The following is a 26,659-nucleotide window of genomic DNA, read 5'->3' on the forward strand; positions in this document are numbered from 1 at the left end:
CATTTCATTCTGCCACAGGCCACGCCCCTAGTCTGACTCACCCTGACCTCATTTCATTCTGCCACAGGCCACGCCCCTAATCTGACTCACCCTGACCTCATGTCATTCTCCCACAGACCACGCCCCTAATCTGACTCACCCTGACTTCATTTCATTCTGCCACAGGCCACGCCCCTAATCTGACTCACCCTGACCTCATTTCATTCAGCCACAGACCACGCCCCTAGTCTGACTCACCCTGACCTCATTTCATTCTGCCACAGGCCACGACCCTAGTCTGACTCACCCTGACCTCATTTCATTCTGCCACAGACCACGCCCCTAGTCTGACTCACCCTGACCTCATTTCATTCTGCCACAGACCACGCCCCTAGTCTGACTCACCCTGACTTCATTTCATTCTGCCACAGGCCACGCCCCTATTCTGACTCACCCTGACCTCATTTAATTCTGCCACAGGCCATGCCCCTAGTCTGACTCACCCTGACCTCATTTGATTCTGCCACAGGCCACGCCCCTAATCTGACTCCCCTTAACCTCATTTCATTCTGCCACAGGCCACGCCCCTAGTCTGACTCACCCTGACTTCATTTCATTCTGCCGCAGGCCACGCCCCCTAGACTGACTCCCCCTGACCTCATGTCATTCTGCCACAGGCCACGCCCTTAGTCTGACTCACCCTGACCTCATTTCATTCTGCCACAGGCCACGCCCCTAGTCTGACTCACCCTGACCTCATGTCATTCTGCCGCAGGTCACGCCCCTAGTCTGACTCCCCCTGACCTCATGTCATTCTGCCGCAGGTCACGCCCCTAGTCTGACTCCCCCTGACCTCATGTCATTCTACCACAGACCACGCCCCTAGTCTGACTACCCCTGACCTCATTTCATTCTGCCACAGGCCATGCCCCCTAGTCTGACTCCCCCTGACCTCATGTCATTCTGCCACAGGCCACGCCCCTAGTCTGACTCAACCTGACCTCATTTCATTCTGCCACAGACCACGCCCCTAGTCTGACTCACCCTGACTTCATTTCATTCTGCCACAGACCACGCCCCTATTCTGACTCACCCTGACCTCATTTCATTCTGCCACAGGCCACGCCCCTAATCTGACTCACCCTGACCTCATTTCATTCTGCCACAGGCCACGCCCCTAATCTGACTCCCCCTAACCTCATTTCATTCTGTCACAGGCCACGCCCCTAGTCTGACTCACCCTGACCTTATGTCATTCTGACACAGGCCACGCCCCTATTCTGACTCACCTGACCTCATTTCATTCTGCCACAGGCCACGCCCCCTAGTCTAACTCCCCCTGACCTCATGTCGTTCTCCCACAGACCACGCCCCTTGTCTGACTCACCCTGACCTCATTTCATTCTGCCACAGGCCACGCCCCTAGTCTGACTCACCCTGACCTCATTTCATTCTGCCACAGGCCACGCCCCTAATCTGACTCACCCTGACCTCATGTCATTCTCCCACAGACCACGCCCCTAATCTGACTCACCCTGACCTCATTTCATTCTGCCACAGGCCACGCCCCTAATCTGACTCACCCTGACCTCATTTCATTCAGCCACAGACCACGCCCCTAGTCTGACTCACCCTGACCTCATTTCATTCTGCCACAGGCCACGCCCCTAGTCTGACTCACCCTGACCTCATTTCATTCTGCCACAGACCACGCCCCTAGTCTGACTCACCCTGACCTCATTTCATTCTGCCACAGACCACGCCCCTAGTCTGACTCACCCTGACTTCATTTCATTCTGCCACAGGCCACGCCCCTATTCTGACTCACCCTGACCTCATTTAATTCTGCCACAGGCCATGCCCCTAGTCTGACTCACCCTGACCTCATTTGATTCTGCCACAGGCCACGCCCCTAATCTGACTCCCCTTAACCTCATTTAATTCTGCCACAGGCCACGCCCCTAGTCTGATTCACCCTGACTTCATTTCATTCTGCCACAGACCATGCCCCTTGTCTGACTCACCCTGACCTCATTTCATTCTGCCACAGGCCACACCCCTAGTCTGACTCACCCTAACCTCATTTCATTCTCCCACAGGCCACGCCCCTAATCTGACTCACCCTGACCTCATTTCATTCTGCCACAGGCCACGCCCCTAGTCTGACTCACCCTGACCTCATTTCATTCTGCCACAGACCACGCCCCTAGTCTGACTCACCCTGACTTCATTTCATTCTGCCACAGGTCACGCCCCTATTCTGACTCACCCTGACCTCATTTCATTCTGCCACAGGCCACGCCCCTAGTCTGACTCACCCTGACCTCATTTGATTCTGCCACAGGCCACGCCCCTAATCTGACTCCCCCTAACCTCATTTAATTCTGCCACAGGCCACGCCCCTAGTCTGATTCACCCTGACCTCATTTCATTCTGCCACAGACCATGCCCCTTGTCTGACTCACCCTGACCTCATTTAATTCTGCCACAGGCCATGCCCCTAGTCTGACTCACCCTAACCTCATTTCATTCTGCCACAGGCCACGCCCCTAATCTGACTCACCCTGACCTCATGTCATTCTCCCACAGACCACGCCCCTAATCTGACTCACCCTGACCTCATTTCATTCTGCCACAGGCCACGCCCCTAGTCTGACTCACCCTGACCTCATTTCATTCTGCCACAGGCCACGCCCCTAGTCTGACTCACCCTGACCTCATTTCATTCTGCCACAGACCACGCCCCTAGTCTGACTCACCCTGACCTCATTTCATTCTGCCACAGACCACGCCCCTAGTCTGACTCACCCTGACTTCATTTCATTCTGCCACAGGCCACGCCCCTAATCTGACTCCCCCTAACCTCATTTCATTCTATCACAGGCCACACCCCTAGTCTGACTCACCCTGACCTCATTTCATTCTGCCACAGGCCACGCCCCTAGTCTGACTCACCCTGACCTCATGTCATTCTGCCACAGGCCACGCCCCTAGTCTGACTCACCCTGACCTCATGTCATTCTGCCACAGGCCACGCCCCTAGTCTGACTCACCCTGACCTCATGTCATTCTGCCACAGGCCATGACCCATTTTCCTGGTGTATTAGATATTGGAAAATTAGCAGAGTAGCCGCAGTAACATTGGCGTAAATATTTGTGGTTAACCCCCAAAAACTGATGTTTTCGGGGATTATAACTCAAATATACATTGATATACTTATCCTTGCCTTTATTACTGTTAATTATCACTACTTTACATTCAAACAATCCACCATCATTAGAATCAATACCACTCTCACTACCATTTACCTTAACACACTAATTATTATCTATTTATTTTTGCTATGTTATCTATATATTAGTTTTCTCTGTTGTTTACTACTACGTAGCGCCTCTGACCTCAGTGTTACATCTACCTATATATATATACACACACATATATATTAGGGATGTGCGCCGGACCATTTTTGCCGGATTTGGATTTGGATTTGGTTCTAATTCGTCGTCCGGCTTTGGATTTGGATTTGCCAAACTGCGGTGACTGGTTTTGGATTTGGATTTGGATTTGGATTTGGATTTTTTTACAAAAATTGACAAAAAAAGCTAAAATCACATAAATTGGTCTTTTTTTTCTTCCTAGAGTATTATTAACCTCAATAACATTAATTTCCAGTCAATTTAGACCATATCACAGCTTATAATATTGTTTTCAACATTATTGGCCAAAGGTTGCAGTGAGCTGACTGGTTACTAAGCGACAAAGCAGCGGCACAACGACACAGACACCACAGTATAAAGCACATCTATGACACATTGCCACACAGCAGTGGCAGAAATGAAAAGTAGTACACCCACCCAGTGGGGTACGGCCAGCAGAGTCACAGTACTTGTTTACAAAGTGGGCTACGGCCCTAGGAGTCACAGTGCACAATCTTATTAGCATTACACCGCACATAGGGCCTGATTCACATTACACCATAAAGTAGTGTCTCTTATTTATGTTACGACACACAGTAGTGCCCCTTTTACACAATGCCCACAGTAGTGACCCTTTTACACAATGCCCACAGTAGCGGTGTCCCTTACACAATGTCCCCCAGCAGTGGTGCCCCCTATGCAGTCCCCTTAGTAGTAGGGTCCACTATGCAGTGCCCCCAGTAGAATGCCCCCCAGTAGTATGCCCCCCATTAGCAGGCCCCCCCCAGTAGTATGCCCCCCATTAGCAGGCCCCCCCAGTAGTATGCCCCCCATTAGCATGCCACCCAGTAGTATGCCCCCCCAGTAGTATGGCTCCCCCAGTAGTAGGCTGCCCCAGTAGCAGGCCCCCCCAGTAGTAGGCTGCCCCAGTAATAGCCCCCCTGTAGTATGGGCCCCCCTGTAGTATGGCCCCCCCTGCAGTAGGCTGCCCCAGTAGCAGCCCCCCCCCAGTAGTAGTAAGCCCCCCCAGTAGTATGGCCCCCCCCAGTAGCAGGCCCCTCAGTAGTATGGCCCCCCCAGTAGCAGACCCCCCCCAGTAGTATAGGCCCCCCCCAGTAGCAGGCCCCTCTGTAGTATGGCCCCCCCAGTAGTATAGCCCCGCCCAGTAGCAGACCCCCCCCAGTAGTGCAGACCCCCCCAGTAGTATAGCCCCCCCCCCAGTAGCAGGCCCCTCTGTAGTATGGCCCCCCAATAGTGCAGATCCCCCCCAGTAGTATGGCCCCCCCAGTAGCAGACCCCCCCCCAGTAGTATAGCCCCCCCCAATAGCAGGCCCCTCTGTAGTATGGCCCCCCCAGTAGTATAGCCCCCCCCAGTAGCAGACCCCCCCAGTAGTGCAGACCCCCCCCAGTAGCGCCCCCAGACCTTTGACAAGTAAAAAAATAAAAAAAATAAAACTTACCTGTATCCCCGCTCCCGCGCCGTCCGCTCTGTCACACGCTGAGGAGGGAGCCGGAAGACGGAGCTCATGTGTGAGCTCCAGCCGGCTCCCTCCGTGCAGCAGCCAATGAGAGTCTGTGTGACTCTCATTGGCTGCTGTAACAAACACACAGCTGGCGGCTGTGTGTCTGTGTAGGGCAGAGCGCTATCACTGCGCTCTGCCCTACACGCGAGGAGACCTGATGTCGGATTCTCTAGTGAGAATCCGACATCAGGCGGCCGGCGTTCGGCCCCGAACGGGGATCCGAGTCAGGCGGTGAACACCCGAACAGGGTTCGGGTGGACTCGGATCCCCAATGTTCGGAGCGGTTCGGATTCCACAGAATCCGAACCGCTCATCTCTAATATATATACACACACACATATATATACACACACATGCCCTCTTTGTTAGTAATTCCAATCCCAATTTATCTATATACACACGACTATAACCAGCAGATTCCCCATCCCCCCCCTTCTTAAATCCTGATTATTACCTTATCACTCAGACTTTTTCTCTACAATTAATTTTCAACGTTTACGTCTCTTCCATACCAGTCTTAGGGCCTGATTGTGACTGTCACGTTATGGAGATGTTCACATAAACTGGTGATTTTTCGCTACAACGCCAGCGCAAAAAATTCCTAAAATTTCACACAGCGCACGCAATCCCTGGTGTAATCCCTGGTGCAATCCCTGGTGCAATCCCTGGTGCAATCCCTGGTGTAATCCCTGGTGCAATCCCTGGTGCAATCCCTGGTGTGCGCGCACAGCGTTGCAGGACCGATAGAGACGTATTGGGCATTCCTGGGCGCTGGCTGGGAGGCGGCTATTCAGATGCACAGATATGTAGTCAGGGCTGGCGCTAAGCTTTTCAGAGCCCAGCGCCCGACCTGTGCTGCTGCCCTTTCCCTCCCCCGCTCCCTCCTCTGTGCGTATATGAATAACGCCAGCGGGTGGGAGGCGGCCCTGGTTTTCAGGAGCCGACCGGCCACGGTGGTGAGTAATGTTCAGGCACCATGCAGCAGGGCTACACCTATCAGGGTATAGTGCTCCGGGTGACGGCCCTGCTAGCCGGTGCCTTGAGCCGCCGCTGTGTACAGTCTTATGGGCGGGTTATGAGAGTGTCGCGAGCGCGAGTGAGTGAGAACTCAGGGGGTCATGTATCAAGTAGTGGAAAGAGTGGGAAGTGAACCAGTGGAGAAGTTGCCCGTAGCAACCAATCAGGATCTACCTATTATTTTATAGAATGTACTTGATAAATGCTTCCTAAGCTGATTGGTTGCTATGGGCAACTTCTCCAATCTTTTCACTGCTTGATACATAAACCCATCAGACACTTAATAGCTCATCATTGGGGGCCACACTCTGACGGAGAAGCTGCCCCTAGCACGGGGCGGGTGCATGTGTGATGGTGCCTCCATGGTTGCGACTGCAGGAACTCAGAGTGGGCGTCCCAGCCCGTACGCATTCATACGCCCAGCTGTGCACCAAAGGAAGGGCCTATACTAGTATTAGCATAAAGTCTCAGGAACGCCTATGGCAACAGGCGCTAATGTAGTCGCAACTTACAATCGGAGCCTTTGTGGTTGTATCTGGTCTTCTCACGGCTCCAGCTCACCGTGTCTGCCCACACATCATATTATTTCTCCTATAGATTGTAAGCTTGCGAGCAGGGCCTTCCTACCTATATATCTGTCTGTTATGACCCAGTTTTGTTCTATTAATGTTTACAATTGTAAAGCGCAACGGAATATGTTGCGCTATATAAGAAACTGTTAATAAATAATAAATAAATAAATTTATGTTACACCGCAGCTCTCTCCTTATCTCCCATCACGTGACTCATCCAAATTCCAGCCTCCCCTGGGCTACTACTGGAGAAGAGGCCTGACCTCCTTCAGGGACTAGCTAAGTCTGTAGAGTGAGTGAGTGTGTGTGAGTGCGTGCGGGTGAGTGAGTGTGGGTGAGTGAGTGTGGGTTTGTGAGTGAGGTGGGTGAGTGAGTAATAAAGAGATACAATATTCGGTGTATGAGTCCTGTGATTTGTTTAATATTTGTTTTCACAGTAGGGATACAGGTGCCAATGGTCTGCCAAAGGGCAGGCTGGCTGGTACCTGTAGTTCCACTATGAATAACAATATTATTAGATGGAATTACTTATTACCTCTGCATCCACCACCACCAGGGGTGCACTAGAGGGACTGGGTTGACCAGTTTGGGGCTGGTTAATGCTAAGCTGTGTGTCCTCCTGCCAAATTATTACCACCCCACCTGAACCAGCCACCCCTGGTTCAGCCTGGTGTTATAGGGTTTTTCCCCCCCATTTTCCAGGACCAAACCAGGATAAAAGTACCAGGGCTGTATGGAATTAGGGGGAGAACCCTACACCGTTTTTTTTTTCTTTTGTTTAACCCTTCTCAACCCTTAAGAAGCCTGCACAGATCATAGTTATCATGGTGATCTGTGCATGCTTCTTTTAACATGATTTAACCTCTGTTTCTTTAGTTCTATTTGTATTCGATTTGGAATGGAACTCAAAACCGAATGTCTGTACGTGAGTGTTTTGGAGAGTGCATTATAGAGTCTATTTTGAGCCGATTTAAATAGACACAAAAATCGACCCAAAATCTACACTCTTGTAAATTTACCCCTGAATCTCCGTAAATGGGCTATAGAATATGGTTGTAGTTTAATGGAAGATGGAAGTGTGCCCAGCTAGGGAGAGAGAAGTGATGTGAGCTCCGCCAGGACGGGCGGCTGGTGTGTAGGCACGGTGGTGTTACCTGGGAGGACTCTGCGGCCATCTGTTTCTGTTTCTCCTCGATCTTCTGTCTTAGTGTATGGAGCACCAGCTCCACCACCCCCGGGGAGCACTGGATAATCTTACGGATCACATCGTCCGGAACAGAGAAGTTAATTTTGCTCAGAACTTTCCTAAGAAGAATAAAACACCTGTGTCATTCAGAGAAGGCACCAGCCTGGCAGAAATACATGCTGTAATTACTAGATCCTTTCTAATGTCACAACCCCAGATTCAGCCAGGAGACCGTCTGTCTACACGTCATTATATCTACGTGGATAAGTATAAAGCTGCACATGCCGGGTGTGTATGATGTCACAGCCAGGGAGGCCAATCAATGACTTGATCAATGAATAAACAGAGGGGAATAAAATCAAAGTGACCCGTTTGTCCGCAGAGTGCAGGGAGAGCTGCGGCTGATCGCTGGCGAGGTCCGGAGGAGGGCTGGCACACATGACAGCAGCTGTAGCTGCCGGGTGACAGTGTGACGTCACTACTGTGCGTCCTGCCACTGGAGACCAACGGACTGGGCGTTCGGTTGAGCTTATTTCCCCTTCAAGCTAGCTGACTTGGAAGTGACGTGAGTGAGGGCGGAAGTGCAGTTCCATGCCCATTAAGGCCACCTAAAGAAGAAAATTGTCCCCTCGCAGGCTCACTGCGCTCACCACAAGGTTATATTCCCCCTCTATGCCCACTTGGATGGCAGGGAATGACGTTGGACAATAACTGATGATGTCAGGGTCCTCTCCGTGAAGGGGATTTAGACATTACCCTGGGCGTTCGGGTGGATAAATTTTTGCTGCCTGGCTGATGGATTGAACATGCGCGTCGTGATCCCAGAAATCCCGGGATTGGAGGCACCAATCACAGGATTCAAATCCCGGCATTTTTGGGCCAGAATCCCGACACCCCGCCCCGGATTAGCCTCCCCAGTCACAGGGCAGTGCCACACTCCAAGCCCGTCACTGACACTGGGGAGCAGAGGTGCCGACATCCTCTTTCTCCTTCTCTCTTGCTAGCTGAACCGGGGAGAAGAGAGCAGCACACGTGGGGAGGGGTTCTGCGGGTGGCACAGTGGGCACCTTATAACTGGCCCTAGGTGAGCTTGCACAAACTGAGGTGTACAAAGAGGATGATGGATCCTGGGGCAAAGGGATCAGTCAGAGGTGGAGAATCGATGCAGAGTCCTTTATTCAGAGAGCAGTTTTTGCATCTAACAGCGTGAACCTGTAAGGAATAATTTAGCCAGTCCCTTCTGAAGGGGATCTTCCACAATTTAGGATTCTGATTTGAGTTTGGGGCAACCAGCCACCCCAGTGTTACCTCCCAAGAACGCCCACCAAAATTGTGTCTCTCTCTGCGACAAAATTCATTCTGCTTCCCCCAGGCGGGAACCATCGGGGACGCATGCGTAGAGCTACTCGGACACACGCGTGCTACCAAAACATCAGCACTGCGCCCAGCTCTGATGAAGGTCCTGTGTCACTTGTTGTTCTGCTGCCCAGGGTGGCACCTCGGGAATACAATCTAATAATAATATCCACTGAGTACAGACCACCCGTCCATTATAACAAGGACGGGAGGGGGACTTTCCCTACACGCAGATCATATATGTGCAGTGCATGTGTGCTTGGATCTCCGCGTACTGGAAGAGAAGGAAACGATTTTGTCTTTCAGTGATTCTAAGCCAGAGATTGACTCTAATTTTAGAAGCAGCAATATTTAGCCGAATCCCAGCTGGCGCGACACATCATTTCCTCACCTGGTGACAGACGTGACATCAGCTTATGTGGGAGACAAACTGTCACAAGACAGGACTAAAGAAAGCCGTCATTATTATTACCTTAGTAACAGACACAGGCAGGTCTCAATGTGATCTCTCCGCGGCTACACTAACACGCACAGACCCCCTGCTTCTGACTGCCATGGGCTCGCAGTTCACAATAGTGGTGACCATCAATGACTCCGCCTTCAGTGATCGATGTTTGTAAACCATCGGTATTACCCATCGATGGTGAGCCATGGATGGTTTGTGTTTTGCGCATGGGCAGTTGGTGCTCATGCATGCACAGAACATATTTTTGTTTCACCATCAGGTGCAGCCATCGATATACCATTGGTAATGGTTGATGACCAACCCTAGTTTACAAATCTTTGCAAATTAGGGCAATCCACCAGTCCACATGGATAAATGAGCCATTCCTCTGGGTCAAACACCCAAAACTAGGCCTTGCCTCGTATGGTCATGGGTCCTAATTCAGAGGTGTACCCTATTGCCCAGTAGCTGTGTCTTTAAACGCAGCTACTGTGCAATAATGTGGCAATGCGGCAGGAGGCATTAGATGCCCCTTGTGAACCACAGCTGCGTCCGAGGATGTAGCATCAGATCACTCTGCGTGACCATCGGTCATCTGGTATTTACCGGTCAGTCTAGTCCACTTACTGAACTTCTGGAAGAGGAAAAAAGACTACATTTGGGATAGAGGTTGAGTGAAGGATGGGGAGGTATTTACCAGTTAGTATGGTCCACTTACTGAACTTGTGCTGTGTGAGAAACAGGATTAGTGTGGAGGTAGAGGTTGAGTAAAGGGGAGGAGGGGGGCTCGGAACTCCTCGATTCAGTATGGTCCAGTTACTGAACTTGTGCTGGGTGAGAAGGATGAGGGTTGGTGAGAAGGATGACAGTGGGAGAAAGGGTTTGAGAGAAGTACACAGTGGTGGGGGGGGGGTACTTACCGATTCAGTATGGTCCAGTTACTGAACTTCTGCTGGGTGGAATTTGCTGGTACATAGTTGTGCATCTCCACCAGTTTTGGAAAATGAAATTTGACGAGTTCGGCGGTCAGCACTGGACGGGCAGAGAAAGGTTACATGGTTAGAAGTGTTACCTCTCATTTATCATCACCACAACTGATCACCTTCTATATGCACTACCCAGAATCCTCAGCACTGACACGCTGGGGGTGGACTTCATACTGTGAATGCCCCCCATAAATTCACACCCCCTACACTCCCTTTATCTCTCTAACTTAGCCTTCTCCCAAATGAAGATGTCTCATTTTTGCGGATGAGTAAGCAACTCCCCAGGCGCACACTCAGCAAGAAAAATCCCAATCCGTTGTACTAAAAGGATGATCACAGATAGGAATGATCAGGATGATTGCATGCAGTTCACCTCCAAGACACTAGATGGCAGTGGGCCTGATTCACCAAGGATCACAACTGCTAATATGCACGCAATCGGCCGATTGTTGCGTACTGCGCGTGCGTATTCCTGAGTAAGGTCAGAGCTTGTACAAATGTGCGTGAGGCTGCGATGGTACTCGATGTTACCGATGGTTTTGCAGTCTTGCCAAACTTTACGGATGTGTGTAAGGTAAAGTGGGCGTCCTTATGTTGTGCTGTGGCGGCATAGCGATCGCAATGGATTTGCATACTAACGCAGTGAGACTGTGTGCGTAATCGCTATTGCGATTGTTAGTGAATCAGGCCCAGTATTTTTAACTTAATTCCAAGTTTTACAAACTAAAAAAACACATTGAACATCAAATTATATGTAAGTGACACCCCCTAAGTAACTTATAATATCCTTATAGTTTGCAGTAAAAAGTGCATTATCCCATATTTATTATATATCAAACTATGGGTCTGATTCAGACCCACTCGCGAGCGGCTGTCCGCTCGCAAGTGGGTCGATGTTCTGGACTGAGCATGCGCACGACGGAGGGAGCTCCGTCGTGCGCATGCGCCAGACGCGACGAGCGAAGGAAAGTCCTTCGCTCGTTGTGTCTGATCAAAGGGGGCGTGCTGTCGATGTTGATTGACAGCACGCCCCCTTTGGTAGGCGTGCCGGGGGCGTGCCTCCCTGACGGGGGCGTTCCCACGGGAACGCCTCCCGTCAAAAGCCGGCCCACTGACATCACTAGTGATGTCAGTGGGAGTGATTTTGGCTCTGATAGAGCCAAAATCACTCCGGAGCTTGCGGTTGAAAACCTCAACCGCAGGCTCCGGCTCGCAGTTTCGATGGTCGCGATGGTCACGACCATCGCGGCCATCAAAATGCACGCTCGTATAGCCTGTGGGTGGTGACCCACAGCTATACGAGCGTCCAGGAGGACGCTCCATTTTCATGGAGACCGGCCCTCATTCAGAGCGTGCGCTCTGCTCAGAGCGTACGGCTCTGAATGAGGGCCTATATGCACATATAACATTGCATAGGGTGTACATTGTAGTAATCTATTCTGTTTTGTAAATTGTATAAAAATCAATTTAAATTTATGTGGGATGATCACGTTTTAAACGCATATGTGTATACCTGGGACTGTGTTCTATATGTTACCTGTAGGAAGATGGTTATATCTTTTTTTTATGAGGGAAAAACAGTATGCTACACTGGAATATGGGACCACGATAAGTGTCCATCACCCCGCAGCCTGGGAATCGTGTCAGTGGCTGGAAGAGATGGCGTTTGGGTCATTGAATTGCATGGAGCGCCCCTTGTCTTAAGGTGGTTTTATTCTGAAAGGCATAATAAAGGCTGCAGCCATATTCTCTCCCCTGCAGGTAGAGAGGTGTATGTGTGTGTGTGTGCGTGCATGTGTGTATGTATGTGTGTGTGTATGTGTATATGTGTATGTGTGTGTGTCTGTATGTATGTGTGTGTGTCTATATGTGTATGTGTATGTGTGTGTGTATATGTGTGTGTATGTGTGTATGGGTATGTGTGTGTGTGTGTGTATATGTGTGTGCATGTATGTGTGTGTGTGTGTGCATGTATGTGTGTGTGTTGGGGGGGCCTTGGACAAAGAGGGGCAGGAAATTCCTCTATATATGATCATATATCCTTTATGTACGATATTAAAATGCACATGGGCCTATTATATGCACTGTGTGGGGACGGTGAGAGAAGTATGCCCCCCCGGAAAGTACAATCAGGGGGGTGTAGTGAGCAGTATAACATAGAATAATTGATGCCTCTTGCACAGAAGGAACCAGCAGCCTTAGGCTTTCTGTTTAGATCCTGTATAAACCTGTGTAGTAATTCATCGGCATAAGCTCCAGCCTTCTACACCTACTATAGAACTGGTAATTAGAGTGTGCAGCACTAATTACAGGAATAACAGCTATATTACAGACACCGCTCATCCTGCCATCAGACCGCAGACTGAGGGGGCAGAGCACAGCCCACTATCAGAGGGTAATCACAGAGCTGCTCCTTCTGACATGAGATGTGCCCCATACAGACTGGAGCTGATCTCAGGCAGAGGGAAGCTGTCTCCTGTCCATGTATTGTGCCGGAATCACCTTCTCCCTCTGTATAATATCCCTCAGACATGAGATGTGCCCCATACAGACTGGAGCTGATCACAGGCAGAGGGAAGCTGTCTCCTGTCCATGTATTGTGCCGGAATCACCTTCTCCCTCTGTATAATATCCCTCAGACATGAGATGTGCCCCATACAGACTGCAGCTGATCACAGGCAGAGGGAAGCTGTCTCCTGTCCATGTATTGTGCCGGAATCACCTTCTCCCTCTGTATAATATCCCTCAGACATGAGATGTGCCCCATACAGGCTGCAGCTGATCACAGGCAGAGGGAAGCTGTCTCCTGTCCATGTATTGTGCCGGAATCACCTTCTCCCTCTGTATAATATCCCTCAGACATGAGATGTGCCCCATACAGACTGGAGCTGATCACAGGCAGAGGGAAGCTGTCTCCTGTCCATGTATTGTGCCGGAATCACCTTCTCCCTCTGTATAATATCCCTCAGACATGAGATGTGCCACATACAGGCTGGAGCTGATCTCAGGCAGAGGGAAGCTGCCTCCTATCCATGTATTGTGCCGGAATCACCTTCTCCCTCTGTATACTATCCCTCAGAAATGAGATGTGCCCCATACAGACTGGAGCTGATCACAGGCAGGGGGAAGCTGTCTCCTGTCCATGTATTGTGCCGGAATCACCTTCTCCCTCTGTATAATATCCCTCAGACATGAGATGTGCCCCATACAGGCTGGAGCTGATCACAGGCAGAGGGAAGCTGTCTCCTGTCCATGTATTGTGCCGGAATCACCTTCTCCCTCTATATAATATCCCTCAGACATGAGATGTGCCCCATACAGACTGGAGCTGATCTCAGGCAGAGGGAAGCTGCCTCCTGTCCATGTATTGTGCCGGAATCACTTTCTCCCTCTGTATAATATCCCTCAGACATGAGATGTGCCCCATACAGGCTGGAGCTGATCACAGGCAGAGGGAAGCTGTCTCCTGTCCATGTATTGTGCCGGAATCACCTTCTCCCTCTATATAATATCCCTCAGACATGAGATGTGCTCCATACAGACTGGAGCTGATCTCAGGCAGAGGGAAGCTGCCTCCTGTCCATGTATTGTGCCGGAATCACCTTCTCCCTCTGTATAATATCCCTCAGACATGAGATGTGCCACATACAGACTGGAGCTGATCACAGGCAGAGGGAAGCTGCCTCTTGTCCATGTATTGTGCCGGAATCACCTTCTCTGTATAATATCCCTCAGACATGAGATGTGCCCCATACAGGCTGGAGCTAATCACAGGCAGAGGGAAGCTGTCTCCTATCCATGTATTGTGCCGAAATCACCTTCTCCCTCTGTATAATATCCCTCAGACATGAGATGTGCCCCATACAGGCTGGAGCTAATCACAGGCAGAGGGAAGCTGTCTCCTATCCATGTATTGTGCCGAAATCACCTTCTCCCTCTGTATAATATCCCTCAGACATGAGATGTGCCCCATACAGACTGGAGCTGATCACAGGCAGAGGGAAGCTGTCTCCTGTCCATGTATTGTGCCGGAATCACCTTCTTCCTCTGTATAATATCCCTCAGACATGATATGTGCCCCATACAGACTGGAGCTGATCACAGGCAGAGGGAAGCCGTCTCCTATCCATGTATTGTGCCGGAATCACCTTCTCCCTCTGTATAATATCCCTCAGACATGAGATGTGCCCCATACAGACTGGAGCTGATCACAGGCAGAGGGAAGCTGTCTCCTGTCCATGTATTGTGCCGGAATCACCTTCTTCCTCTGTATAATATCCCTCAGACATGAGATGTGCCCCATACAGACTGGAGCTGATCACAGGCAGAGGGAAGCTGCCTCTTGTCCATGTATTGTGCCGGAATCACCTTCTCTGTATAATATCCCTCAGACATGAGATGTGCCCCATACAGACTGGAGCTGATCACAGGCAGAGGGAAGCTGTCTCCTGTCCATGTATTGTGCCGGAATCACCTTCTCCCTCTGTATAATATCCCTCAGACATGAGATGTGCCCCATACAGGCTGGAGCTGATCACAGGCAGAGGGGAAGCTGTCTCCTGTCCATGTATTGTGCCGGAATCACCTTCTCCCTCTGTATAATATCCCTCAGACATGAGATGTGCCCCAGACAGGCTGGAGCTGATCACAGGCAGAGGGAAGCTGTCTCCTGTCCATGTATTGTGCCGGAATCACCTTCTCCCTCTGTATAATATCCCTCAGACATGAGATGTGCCCCATACAGGCTGGAGCTGATCACAGGCAGAGGGAAGCTGTCTCCTGTCCATGTATTGTGCCGGAATCACCTTCTCCCTCTGTATAATATCCCTCAGACATGAGATGTGCCCCATACAGACTGGAGCCGATCACAGGCAGAGGGAAGCTGCCTCCTATCCATGTATTGTGCCGGAATCACCTCCCTCTGTATAATATCCCTCAGACATGAGATGTGCCCCATACAGACTGGAGCTGATCACAGGCAGAGGGAAGCTGTCTCCTATCCATGTATTGTGCCGGAATCACCTTCTCCCTCTGTATAATATCCCTCAGACATGAGATGTGCCCCATACAGACTGGAGCTGATCACAGGCAGAAAGAAGCTGTCTCCTGTCCATGTATTGTGCCGGAATCACCTTCTCCCTCTGTATAATATCCCTCAGACATGAGATGTGCCCCATACAGACTGGAGCTGATCACAGGCAGGGGGAAGCTGTCTCCTGTCCATGTATTGTGCCGGAATCACCTTCTCCCTCTGTATAATATCCCTCAGACATAAGATGTGCCCCATACAGACTGGATCTGATCACAGGCAGAGGGAAGCTGTCTCCTGTCCATGTATTGTGCCGGAATCACCTTCTCCCTCTGTATACTATCCCTCAGAAATGAGATGTGCCCCATACAGACTGGAGCTGATCACAGGCAGGGGGAAGCTGTCTCCTGTCCATGTATTGTGCCGGAATCACCTTCTCCCTCTGTATAATATCCCTCAGACATGAGATGTGCCCCATACAGGCTGGAGCTGATCACAGGCAGAGGGAAGCTGTCTCCTGTCCATGTATTGTGCCGGAATCACCTTCTCCCTCTATATAATATCCCTCAGACATGAGATGTGCCCCATACAGACTGGAGCTGATCTCAGGCAGAGGGAAGCTGCCTCCTGTCCATGTATTGTGCCGGAATCACCTTCTCCCTCTGTATAATATCCCTCAGACATGAGATGTGCCCCATACAGGCTGGAGCTGATCACAGGCAGAGGGAAGCTGTCTCCTGTCCATGTATTGTGCCGGAATCACCTTCTCCCTCTATATAATATCCCTCAGACATGAGATGTGCTCCATACAGACTGGAGCTGATCTCAGGCAGAGGGAAGCTGCCTCCTGTCCATGTATTGTGCCGGAATCACCTTCTCCCTCTGTATAATATCCCTCAGACATGAGATGTGCCCCATACAGACTGGAGCTGATCACAGGCAGAGGGAAGCTGCCTCTTGTCCATGTATTGTGCCGGAATCACCTTCTCTGTATAATATCCCTCAGACATGAGATGTGCCCCATACAGGCTGGAGCTAATCACAGGCAGAGGGAAGCTGTCTCCTATCCATGTATTGTGCCGAAATCACCTTCTCCCTCTGTATAATATCCCTCAGACATGAGATGTGCCCCATACAGACTGGAGCTGATCACAGGCAGAGGGAAGCTGTCTCCTGTCCATGTATTGTGCCGGAATCACCTTCTTCCTCTGTATAATATCCCTCAGACATGATATGTGCCCCATACAGACTGGAGCTGATCACAGGCAGAGGGAAGCCGTCTCCTATCCATGTATTGTGCCGGAATCACCTTCTCCCTCTGTATAATATCCCTCAGACATGAGATGTGCCCCATACAGACTGGAGCTGATCACAGGCAGAGGGAAGCTGCCTCTTGTCCATGTATTGTGCCGGAATCACCTTCTCTGTATAATATCCCTCAGACATGAGATGTGCCCCATACAGGCTGGAGCTAATCACAGGCAGAGGGAAGCTGTCTCCTATCCCTGTATTGTGCCGAAATCACCTTCTCCCTCTGTATAATATCCCTCAGACATGAGATGTGCCCCATACAGACTGGAGCTGATCACAGGCAGAGGGAAGCTGTCTCCTGTCCATGTATTGTGCCGGAATCACCTTCTTCCTCTGTATAATATCCCTCAGACATGAGATGTGCCCCATACAGACTGGAGCTGATCACAGGCAGAGGGAAGCTGTCTCCTGTCCATGTATTGTGCCGGAATCACCTTCTTCCTCTGTATAATATCCCTCAGACATGAGATGTGCCCCATACAGACTGGAGCTGATCACAGGCAGAGGGAAGCTGTCTCCTGTCCATGTATTGTGCCGGAATCACATTCTCTCTCTGTATAATATCCCTCAGACATGAGATGTGCCCCATACAGACTGGAGCTGATCACAGGCAGAGGGAATCTGCCTCCTGTCCATGTACTGTGCTGGAATCACCTGCTCCCTCTGTATAATAGCCCTCTTTCCTGTCTGATGTACAGTATACATCTGTATGGCTATAGAAAGTGTCTGCTTAGCCCCTTTAGTTATAATTCCAGTCACCATGTATATTATATTTAGAGTCTATTGCACCTATTTATCACATACACAGTCACACCACTTTTTGCAATGAGAATTGGCCCCAGTAAATACTCTGCATGAACATTTGCACTGCATTGTGGGTCAAGGCTCCTGTATAATATACGTTATACTGTAGGAGTAATGTCATTGGTGTCACATGACTCTGTGTTCCACGATGTCACTGGTGTCACATGACTCTGTTACACGATGTCACTGGTGTCACATGACTCAGCATTCCGTGATGTCACTGGTGTCACATAACTCGGTGTTCCACGATGTTACTGGTGTCACATGGCTCAGCATTCCGTGATGTCACTGGTGTCACATAACTCTGAGTTCTGCGATGTCACTGGTATCACATGACTCTGTGTTGCGCGATGTCACTGGTATCACATGACTGTTCCGCGATGTCACTAGTATCACATAACTCTGTGTACCTCGATGTCACTGGTATCACATGACTGTGTTCCGCGATGTCTCTGGTGTCGCATGGCTCAGCATTCCGTGATGTCACTGGTGTCACATAACTCTGAGTTCTGCAGTGTCACATGACTCTGTGTTCCGCAATGTCACTGGTATCACATGACTGTGTTCCGCGATGTCACTGGTGTCCCATGGCTCAGCATTCCGTGATGTCACTGGTGTCACATAACTCTGAGTTCTGCAGTGTCACATGACTCTGTGTTCCGCAATGCCACTGGTATCACATGACTGTGTTCCGCGATGTCACTGGTGTCCCATGGCTCAGCATTCCGTGATGTCACTGGTGTCACATAACTCTGAGTTCTGCAGTGTCACATGACTCTGTGTTCCGCAATGTCACTGGTATCACATGACTGTGTTCCGCGATGTCACTGGTGTCCCATGGCTCAGCATTCCGTGATGTCACTGGTGTCACATAACTCTGAGTTCTGCAGTGTCACATGACTCTGTGTTCCGCAATGTCACTGGTATCACATGACTGTGTTCCGCGATGTCACTGGTGTCCCATGGCTCAGCATTCCGTGATGTCACTGGTGTCACATAACTCTGAGTTCTGCAGTGTCACATGACTCTGTGTTCCGCAATGTCACTGGTATCACATGACTGTGTTCCGCGATGTCACTGTCACATGACTCAGCATTCCCCAATAGCTCGTATAACTCAAAACACTCCAGCCTCATATAAGCTTCTCATGGACATAACTACCATAGGGGTGCAGCTGCTATAGGGCCCAGAGCTGACTGGGGCTCATCTTCCTTGTCACAGGTACATGCGTTATATAAATTTTTCACCATTGGGTGGTACATAGGGGCTCTTACCCACTTTTGCTATGGGGCCTTCAAATACCTGGTTACGCCCCTGAAGCTTCTTGTTTTATTTCATATTGTAACAATCATATTCTAGCTTAGTAACTGGTAAGTTATGGACCCTTTGTATGCCAGGTCCGCTCCTGGCCGGGCTGTTACTCTGTGTAATCTGCTATGGTCTGTCACGTCCCTCCACCCAACACGACAATGTGAGCCTTTGGTAGGAGTGCGCATTACCGCACCCGCTGTGATTGTCAGTCCCAGGGCAGACCATGGCGCATTAATACAATATATAGATAATGAGTGTTTATTGTAAGATAAAAAGGACACGTTCTGTGTGACCTGTATGAAAGTACTCCGCCTGCAGAATTGTGCTTTATTTGGTGAGAAAATGCTTGGTTGCTTCTAATAGCCTTATACAGTTGCAGGTACATTAATACCATTACCCACATATGTCCTTTATTTTCTGCATAGGTGCTGGAGTGACCCCTGGTGGTGGACTAAGGAGAAGGAAGAAATTACATCCTCTCTCCAATAAAAAACACGTTATATTGCCATCTGCCAGGTTACAGGTGCCCTTTTCATGTAGTGGCAGCGGAGACTAGTAAGGATGTTCCAAATATACCGTATATATATGAAAACAAATGTCCTGACTAACTCACTCACTGACACATCAATGTCCAGCCCAAACCCTTGGACCCAGAAACATGAAAATCGGGGAGTATATTCCTTCCATGACGTAGGTGCCCGCTAAGAAGGGATTGTTTGGAATTCAACTCCTAATGGGGTGAAAAGGGCTAAAATGTTTCCTGTGCAATGTCCTGCCTGACTGACTCATCATAGCTGCAGCGCAGTCCAATATTCATATAGGGGAGCCACACCAACTGTCACCCATAAATGCTGCCAAACCTCACTGGCAGTTGGTGTGACTCCCCTATTTGAATATTGGACTGCGCTGCAGCCACACCTCCGGAGCCTCCACTAGCCGTGTGATCCTGACGTGGCTTATGGGGCAGACAGCACTGCAGAGGGGTAAAATGTGCACTGATTCCTCAATAGCTCTTAGGCCACAGGTGAGGGAGGGGAATGTGTTACTACAGAGGTGAGAGAGGAAAATATGTTACAGCAGTGAGAGGTGAATGTGTTACTATAGAGGTGAGGGAGTGGAATGTGTTACCACACAGATAAGGGAAGGGAAATGTGTTACTACACAGGTGAGGGAGGAGAATGTGCTACTACACAGGTATGAGAGGTGAATGTGTTACAACACGGGTGAGGAAAGGGAATGTGTTACTATGTACGTGAGCCGGGTAATGTGTTACTACGGTGGTGAGGGAGGGGAATGTGTTACTCCAGAGGTGAGGGAGCAAAATAAGTTACTACAGGGGTGAATGAGGTTAATGTGTTACTACAAGTGCGAGGGAGGGATTGTATTTCTACATAGGTGAGGTAGGGTAATGTCTTACTATAGCAGTGAGGAAGGGGATGCATTACTATAGAAGTGAAGGATTAATGTGTTACTGGAGTTGCGAAATGGAAACAGTAAATATCTACCCTGGTGACACTGGGCACATCAACTAGTGTATGTATGTACTGTATATACACTGGTGGCCAAAATTGCCGACACATTTTGACATTTGAATGTTCTTCAACTTTGAATGCTTTTAAAAACTGTTTCACTTCACGCAGTGCAATGATTCATATATCAAATGAAAGGAAATTTAATGCTGAATTCAACACAATAAACAGAGGTGAAATATTTGCATTACAAGGGAAGTTATGCTCCTTTCAGTCAGACAAAGAAGCACAGATGCGTTAGATTCAAGAAGAGGATTGGAGTAACAGCTACTACCAGCCAATCGGAATCGTCGTTCTGAGGACTAATCAGCTGTCGTTTATGAGCAGATGCAAGGTCATGTTCAAAGGTGGGAAAGGTCAGTTTGGCTGTTTCATTTTGCAGAATAAAGTTGGTTACTGAAGTGCAATTACGGTTGGATGTTTGTGTGTATTGTTTAACGACGGTGTAAAAAATAAACACAACAATGTCGTCCAGGCAAAGTGGTGACCGGTCACCCAGGAAGAGATCCAGGATTGTGGTGTTACGTGAAAATGGTCTTTCGTATGCAGCAATTGCGAGAGAAGTTGGTGGGAATGTGACAACATCAGGAGTACGAAAGTTTTGTTTACACTATCAGGAAACACAATCTATACAAAACAAAGAAGGAAATGGTCAGAAAAAGTGCACAACAGCTGCTGATGATAGGAGAATAAAACGAATTTGCGTCAGGGACAGATGGATGTCATCTGCGGCCATTAGCAGTGACCTGAGTGCAACTGGTGTTTTGTCAGTGCAAGAACGGTACGGAGAAGACTAACGGAGGTTGGCCTAAAAGGTAGGATTCCCCGAAAAAAGCCATTGCTGAATAAAAAGCAGCGGCAGAAATGAATACAGTGGGCAAAAGAACACATTGCATGGACAGAAGGTCAGTGGAAACAAGTGATATGGAGTGACGAAACTAAGATATCTATATCAGGCAGTGATGGAAGAAAATATCGGAGACGTCGCATCGGGGAAGAGGTACATCCAGATTGCATTCAAGCGACAACAAAGTATCCTACAAGTGTTATGATCTGGGCATGTATGACAGCAGATGCTGTAGGCCGCCTTTATGTCATAGATGGCACACTGAACAGCAGAAAGTACATTGACACCATCCTACAACCAAAACTTCTACCTTTTATCAGGGTTCTTTTTACAGATAATGCCCCATTTTTTTCCCATCAGGATTCAGCTCCCTGCCACACTGCATGGCTATGCAAACAGTGGTTCACGGAGAATGACATACAGGTGCTGGGATGGCCAGGAAACAGCCCAGACCTGAACCTCATAGAACATTTGTGGTTCAGTTTGAAAAAACTGGTACATCTGAGGCATCCATCCAATAAAAGACAATTAATTGAGGCTATAATTGTCTCATGGCACCACATAATAAAGAAAGAATAGGTCCAAACACTGGTTGGCTCAATGCCACGTCGCTGTGCTGCTGTCTTGAAAAATAAAGGATACCCAACGAAATACTGATAGGACAGTAACATCATACGTACACAGGGATTTTCACCCTAAGTGTTGTTTTCACTGCATAACTTCCCTTGTAATGCAAATATTTGACCTCTGTTTATTGTGTTGAATTCAGCATAAAATTTCCTTTAATTTGATATATGAATTATTGCACTGCATGAAGTGTAACAGTTTTTATAAGCATTCGAAGTTGAAAAACATTAAATTTTCAAATAGTATCCGCAATTTTGGCCACCACTGTATATATCACAAAAATAAATATATAAATAAACATAATTAAAAGTTGACCGTTTAGGGGTCTGTCTGTTCATTTGGGCCAATCTCTTGAACCACTTGACAAATTTTGAGGGGGTTTTCACTATTCTATATAGCATTGGTCTAGAAAAATTTAGGTGTATGAACCATTCATGACAAAAGGGAGCCAAGCAGTGACAATTATAGTGAATCAGTCACAGAAAAAAAATCTTGCACCAAATTGCTGCAGAGGAGCTGCCCATTGTGCTGAAACAGCAAGACAGCATCTGAAACTGAGGTTTGGATTGAAGAAAGTCACAGAAAAAACTATTGTGCTTTGTGAGTGACTGACTTCTGCTGCAGGGGTGAGGGCTGCACTCTGATTGGCTCTCTGAGATAGTGAGAACCAATCAGAGCAAGCAGTCTGCCCAGTTGCTTAGTAACAGCCTAGAGAGGGGAGGGAGTCAGGTACTGATCAGGGTCACATCTGAGGCAGAGTGACAGATAGCTTCCAATGAACCTATGAAGTTGCCCTGATGCAGACACAGTAGCCAGGGAAGGCATAACTATCAGGAATTAATAAAAACAAACAGCCATCGAACCAGATCAAAAACGTTGATGGTTAGTCACCGTTGGATTACGATGTCCATCCTTACGCTAAACCTGCAGACGGACTCTGACCACCACTCCTCCACCATGAAGTGCTCCCTCTCCAACGTGATGTTCCCACACAGCCACACGTCCACGGTGAACAGAAGTCGCCTCCCATGGAAGTCATTGCTGTTCTCGGACAGGGGCACCATGGCGTGGAAGCCCAGGAATTGCAGGGTACATTGTGTTCATCGCCATGTTCAGTAACTAAGGAGGGGTGCGCCGGGAGGCTGCAGAAATATGCACAGGTGCCCCAGCCCAGGGACATGCTGCTGATAATGCTTACGGTAGCTGCAATACAAGGCTCTCATCCATGATCCTTCAGCCCTTCCCAGCACATCCCAGTGGCCGGGCCCCAGCCAGCTGCAGGGCAGCAGCAGTAGGGGTTGTGGTGACACCGGTGAGATGCAGGGAGCAGGAGTGAGAAGCAGGGGCCTGAGGTGAGATGCAATGAATGGTGATGAAATATAGCATAATGTGGTGAGATGCAGGGGGCAGGAGTAAGATGCAGGAGGCTGTTGCGGGATGCAGGGGGCAGGAGTAAGATGCAGAAGGCTGTGGTGAAATGCAGGGGGCAGTAGTAAGACGCAGGAGGCTGTGGTGAGATGCAGGGGGCAGTAGTAAGACGCAGGAGGCTGTGGTGAAATGCAGGGGGCAGTAGTAAGACGCAGGAGGCTGTGGTGAAATGCAGGGGGCAGGAGTAAGACGCAGGAGGCTGTGGTGAAATACAGGGGGCAGAAGTAAGAGGCAGGAGGCTGTTGTGTGATGCAGGGGGCAGGAGTGAGATGTAGGGGGCTGTGGTGACATGGTGTAGGTTATTATGAGATGCAGGGGCTGTGGTGATGGTGTAGGATGGTATGAGATGCAGGGGGCTGTGGTGATATGGTGTAGGATGGTATGAGATGCAGGGGACTGTGGTGACATGGTGTAGGATGGTATGAGATGCAGGGGACTGTGGTGACATGGTGTAGGTTGGTATGAGATGCAGGGACTGTGGTGACATGGTGTAGGTTGTTATGAGATGCAGGGGACTGTGGTGACATGGTGTAGGTTAGTTATAAGATGTAGGGGGCTGTGGTGACATGGTGTAGGATGTTATGAGATGCAGGGGGCTGTGGTGACATGGTGTAGGATGTTATGAGATGCAGGGGGCTGTGGTGACATGGTGTAGGTTGGTATGAGATGCAGGGGGCTGTGGTGACATGGTGTAGGTTGTAGGTTGTTATGAGATGCAGGGGACTGTGGTGACATGGTGTAGGTTAGTTATAAGATGTAGGGGGCTGTGGTGACATGGTGTAGGATGTTATGAGATGCAGGGGGCTGTGGTGACATGGTGTAGGTTGGTATGAGATGTAGGGGGCTGTGGTGACATGGTGTAGGTTGTTATGAGATGCAGGGGCTGTGGTGACATGGTGTAGGTTGGTATGAGATGTAGGGGGCTGTGGTGACATGGTGTAGGTTGGTATGAGATGCAGGGGGCTGTGGTGACATGGTGTAGGTTGTAGGTTGTTATGAGATGCAGGGGCTGTGGTGACATGGTGTAGGTTGGTATGAGATGTAGGGGGCTGTGGTGACATGGTGTAGGTTGGTATGAGATGCAGGGGGCTGTGGTGACATGGTGTAGGTTGTTATGAGATGCAAGGGCTGTGGTGACATGGTGTAGGTTGGTATGAGATGTAGGGGGCTGTGGTGACATGGTGTAGGTTGGTATGAGATGTAGGGGGCTGTGGTGACATGGTGTAGGATGTTATGAGATGCAGGGGGCTGTGGTGACATGGTGTAGGTTGGTATGAGATGCAGGGGGCTGTGGTGATGGTGTAGGATGGTATGAGATGCAGGGGGCTGTGGTGACATAGTGTAGGTTGGTATGAGATGCAGGGGACTGTGGTGATATGGTGTAGGTTGGTATGAGATGCAGGAGACTGTGGTGACATGGTGTAGGATGGTATGAGATGCAGGGGACTGTGGTGACATGGTGTAGGTTGGTATGAGATGCAGGAGACTGTGGTGACATGGTGTAGGATGGTATGAGATGTAGGGGGCTGTGGTGACATGGTGTAGGATGGTATGAGATGTAGGGGGCTGTGGTGACATGGTGTAGGTTGGTATGAGATGCAGGGACTGTGGTGACATGGTGTAGGTTGTTATGAGATGCAGGGGGCTGTGGTGACATGGTGTAGGTTGGTATGAGATGTAGGGGGCTGTGGTGACATGGTGTAGGTTGGTATGAGATGCAGGGACTGTGGTGACATGGTGTAGGTTGTTATGAGATGTAGGGGACTGTTGTGACATGGTGTAGTATGGTATGAGATGTAGGGGGCTGTGGTGACATGGTGTAGGATGTTATGAGATGCAGGGGGCTGTGGTGACATGGTGTAGGTTGGTATGAGATGCAGGGGGCTGTGGTGATGGTGTAGGATGGTATGAGATGCAGGGGGCTGTGGTGACATAGTGTAGGTTGGTATGAGATGCAGGGGACTGTGGTGATATGGTGTAGGTTGGTATGAGATGCAGGAGACTGTGGTGACATGGTGTAGGATGGTATGAGATGCAGGGGACTGTGGTGACATGGTGTAGGTTGGTATGAGATGCAGGAGACTGTGGTGACATGGTGTAGGATGGTATGAGATGTAGGGGGCTGTGGTGACATGGTGTAGGATGGTATGAGATGTAGGGGGCTGTGGTGACATGGTGTAGGTTGGTATGAGATGCAGGGACTGTGGTGACATGGTGTAGGTTGTTATGAGATGCAGGGGGCTGTGGTGACATGGTGTAGGTTGGTATGAGATGTAGGGGGCTGTGGTGACATGGTGTAGGTTGGTATGAGATGCAGGGACTGTGGTGACATGGTGTAGGTTGTTATGAGATGTAGGGGACTGTTGTGACATGGTGTAGTATGGTATGAGATGTAGGGGGCTGTGGTGAGATGTAGAGGACTGTGGGGACATGGTGTACTGTAGGTTGTTATGAGATGCACATATATCAGAAACATAACTTTATAACCATGGAGATACATACAGCTGTAGTCACCGTGCTTATCATCATGGCCATAATAACAAATTAACAGAAATTGGCCTAGATACAAAGTTGCATCTGAGAAATCTAAACTCACCTCCATCACTGAAGTCCCGGGTGATATTCTTCTTAGGTCTGGACAAAGGGATTTTATCCACCCAGGTGTACAAGTCATGTAAATTCTGCTCATCAAACTCTACAGCCATCGTGAGAGGCCCACAAGCTCCGCGTCCTGCTATAAATGCTGAATATCCCTCAGTGTCCTGCATTAAACGTGGTATATTCCTCAGTGTCCTGCATTGTACAATGTAAATTCCATGTCACACTAGCTCTCTGCCCTGGAACGTATATTCCACCATAGGTGTGTAAGCTCTCCACTCCCTGCTATGCACCTGCTCATCCAGGTATGCCGCCTGCATCCATATTGTTTACTGTAGCCATAGCAACAGCTGTAACAGGAGACCAGGAAGTCCCATGTGTGTCTGGGAGACTTGAGCTTACCAGCTGCACTTTTTCCACAACCAGCTTTATTGGCACATTGCTCGGCTGCTGTGCACGATACAGCGGAATGTGTGTGTGTGTGTGTGTGTGTGTGTGTGTGTGTGTGTGTGTGTGTGTGTGTGTGTGTGTGTGTGTGTGTGTGTGTGTTATGGGCAATATAGACTGTAAGCTCCACTGGTGCAGGGACTTATGTGAATGACCAAATATTCTGTAAAAGGCTGCGGAATATGTGTGCGCTATATAAATAACTGTAAATAAATAAAAATACTGAAATGTTATCTTTATAGTTGTC

General features: G+C 49.3%; 1 protein-coding gene across 1 annotated transcript in view; it reads right to left on the bottom strand.

The window, feature by feature from the left end:
• Positions 1-26,275, bottom strand: part of SPEF1 (sperm flagellar and cilia associated 1) — a 48,652-nt gene extending 22,377 nt beyond the window's left edge. Inside the window, exons 1-3 of the mRNA XM_088458861.1 lie at positions 25,964-26,275; positions 10,416-10,527; positions 7,663-7,813 (exon numbers count right to left, since the gene is read on the bottom strand). Coding sequence (XP_088314987.1) covers positions 7,663-7,813; positions 10,416-10,527; positions 25,964-26,135 — 435 coding nt within the window. The 5' untranslated portion in view covers positions 26,136-26,275. The remainder of the gene's footprint in view (positions 1-7,662; positions 7,814-10,415; positions 10,528-25,963) is intronic.
• Between the last annotated feature and the right edge of the window lie 384 nt (positions 26,276-26,659).

Source organism: Taudactylus pleione, unplaced genomic scaffold, assembly GCF_031769625.1.
Source record: "Taudactylus pleione unplaced genomic scaffold, aTauple2 ptg000861l, whole genome shotgun sequence".
Taxonomy (NCBI): domain Eukaryota; kingdom Metazoa; phylum Chordata; class Amphibia; order Anura; family Myobatrachidae; genus Taudactylus; species Taudactylus pleione.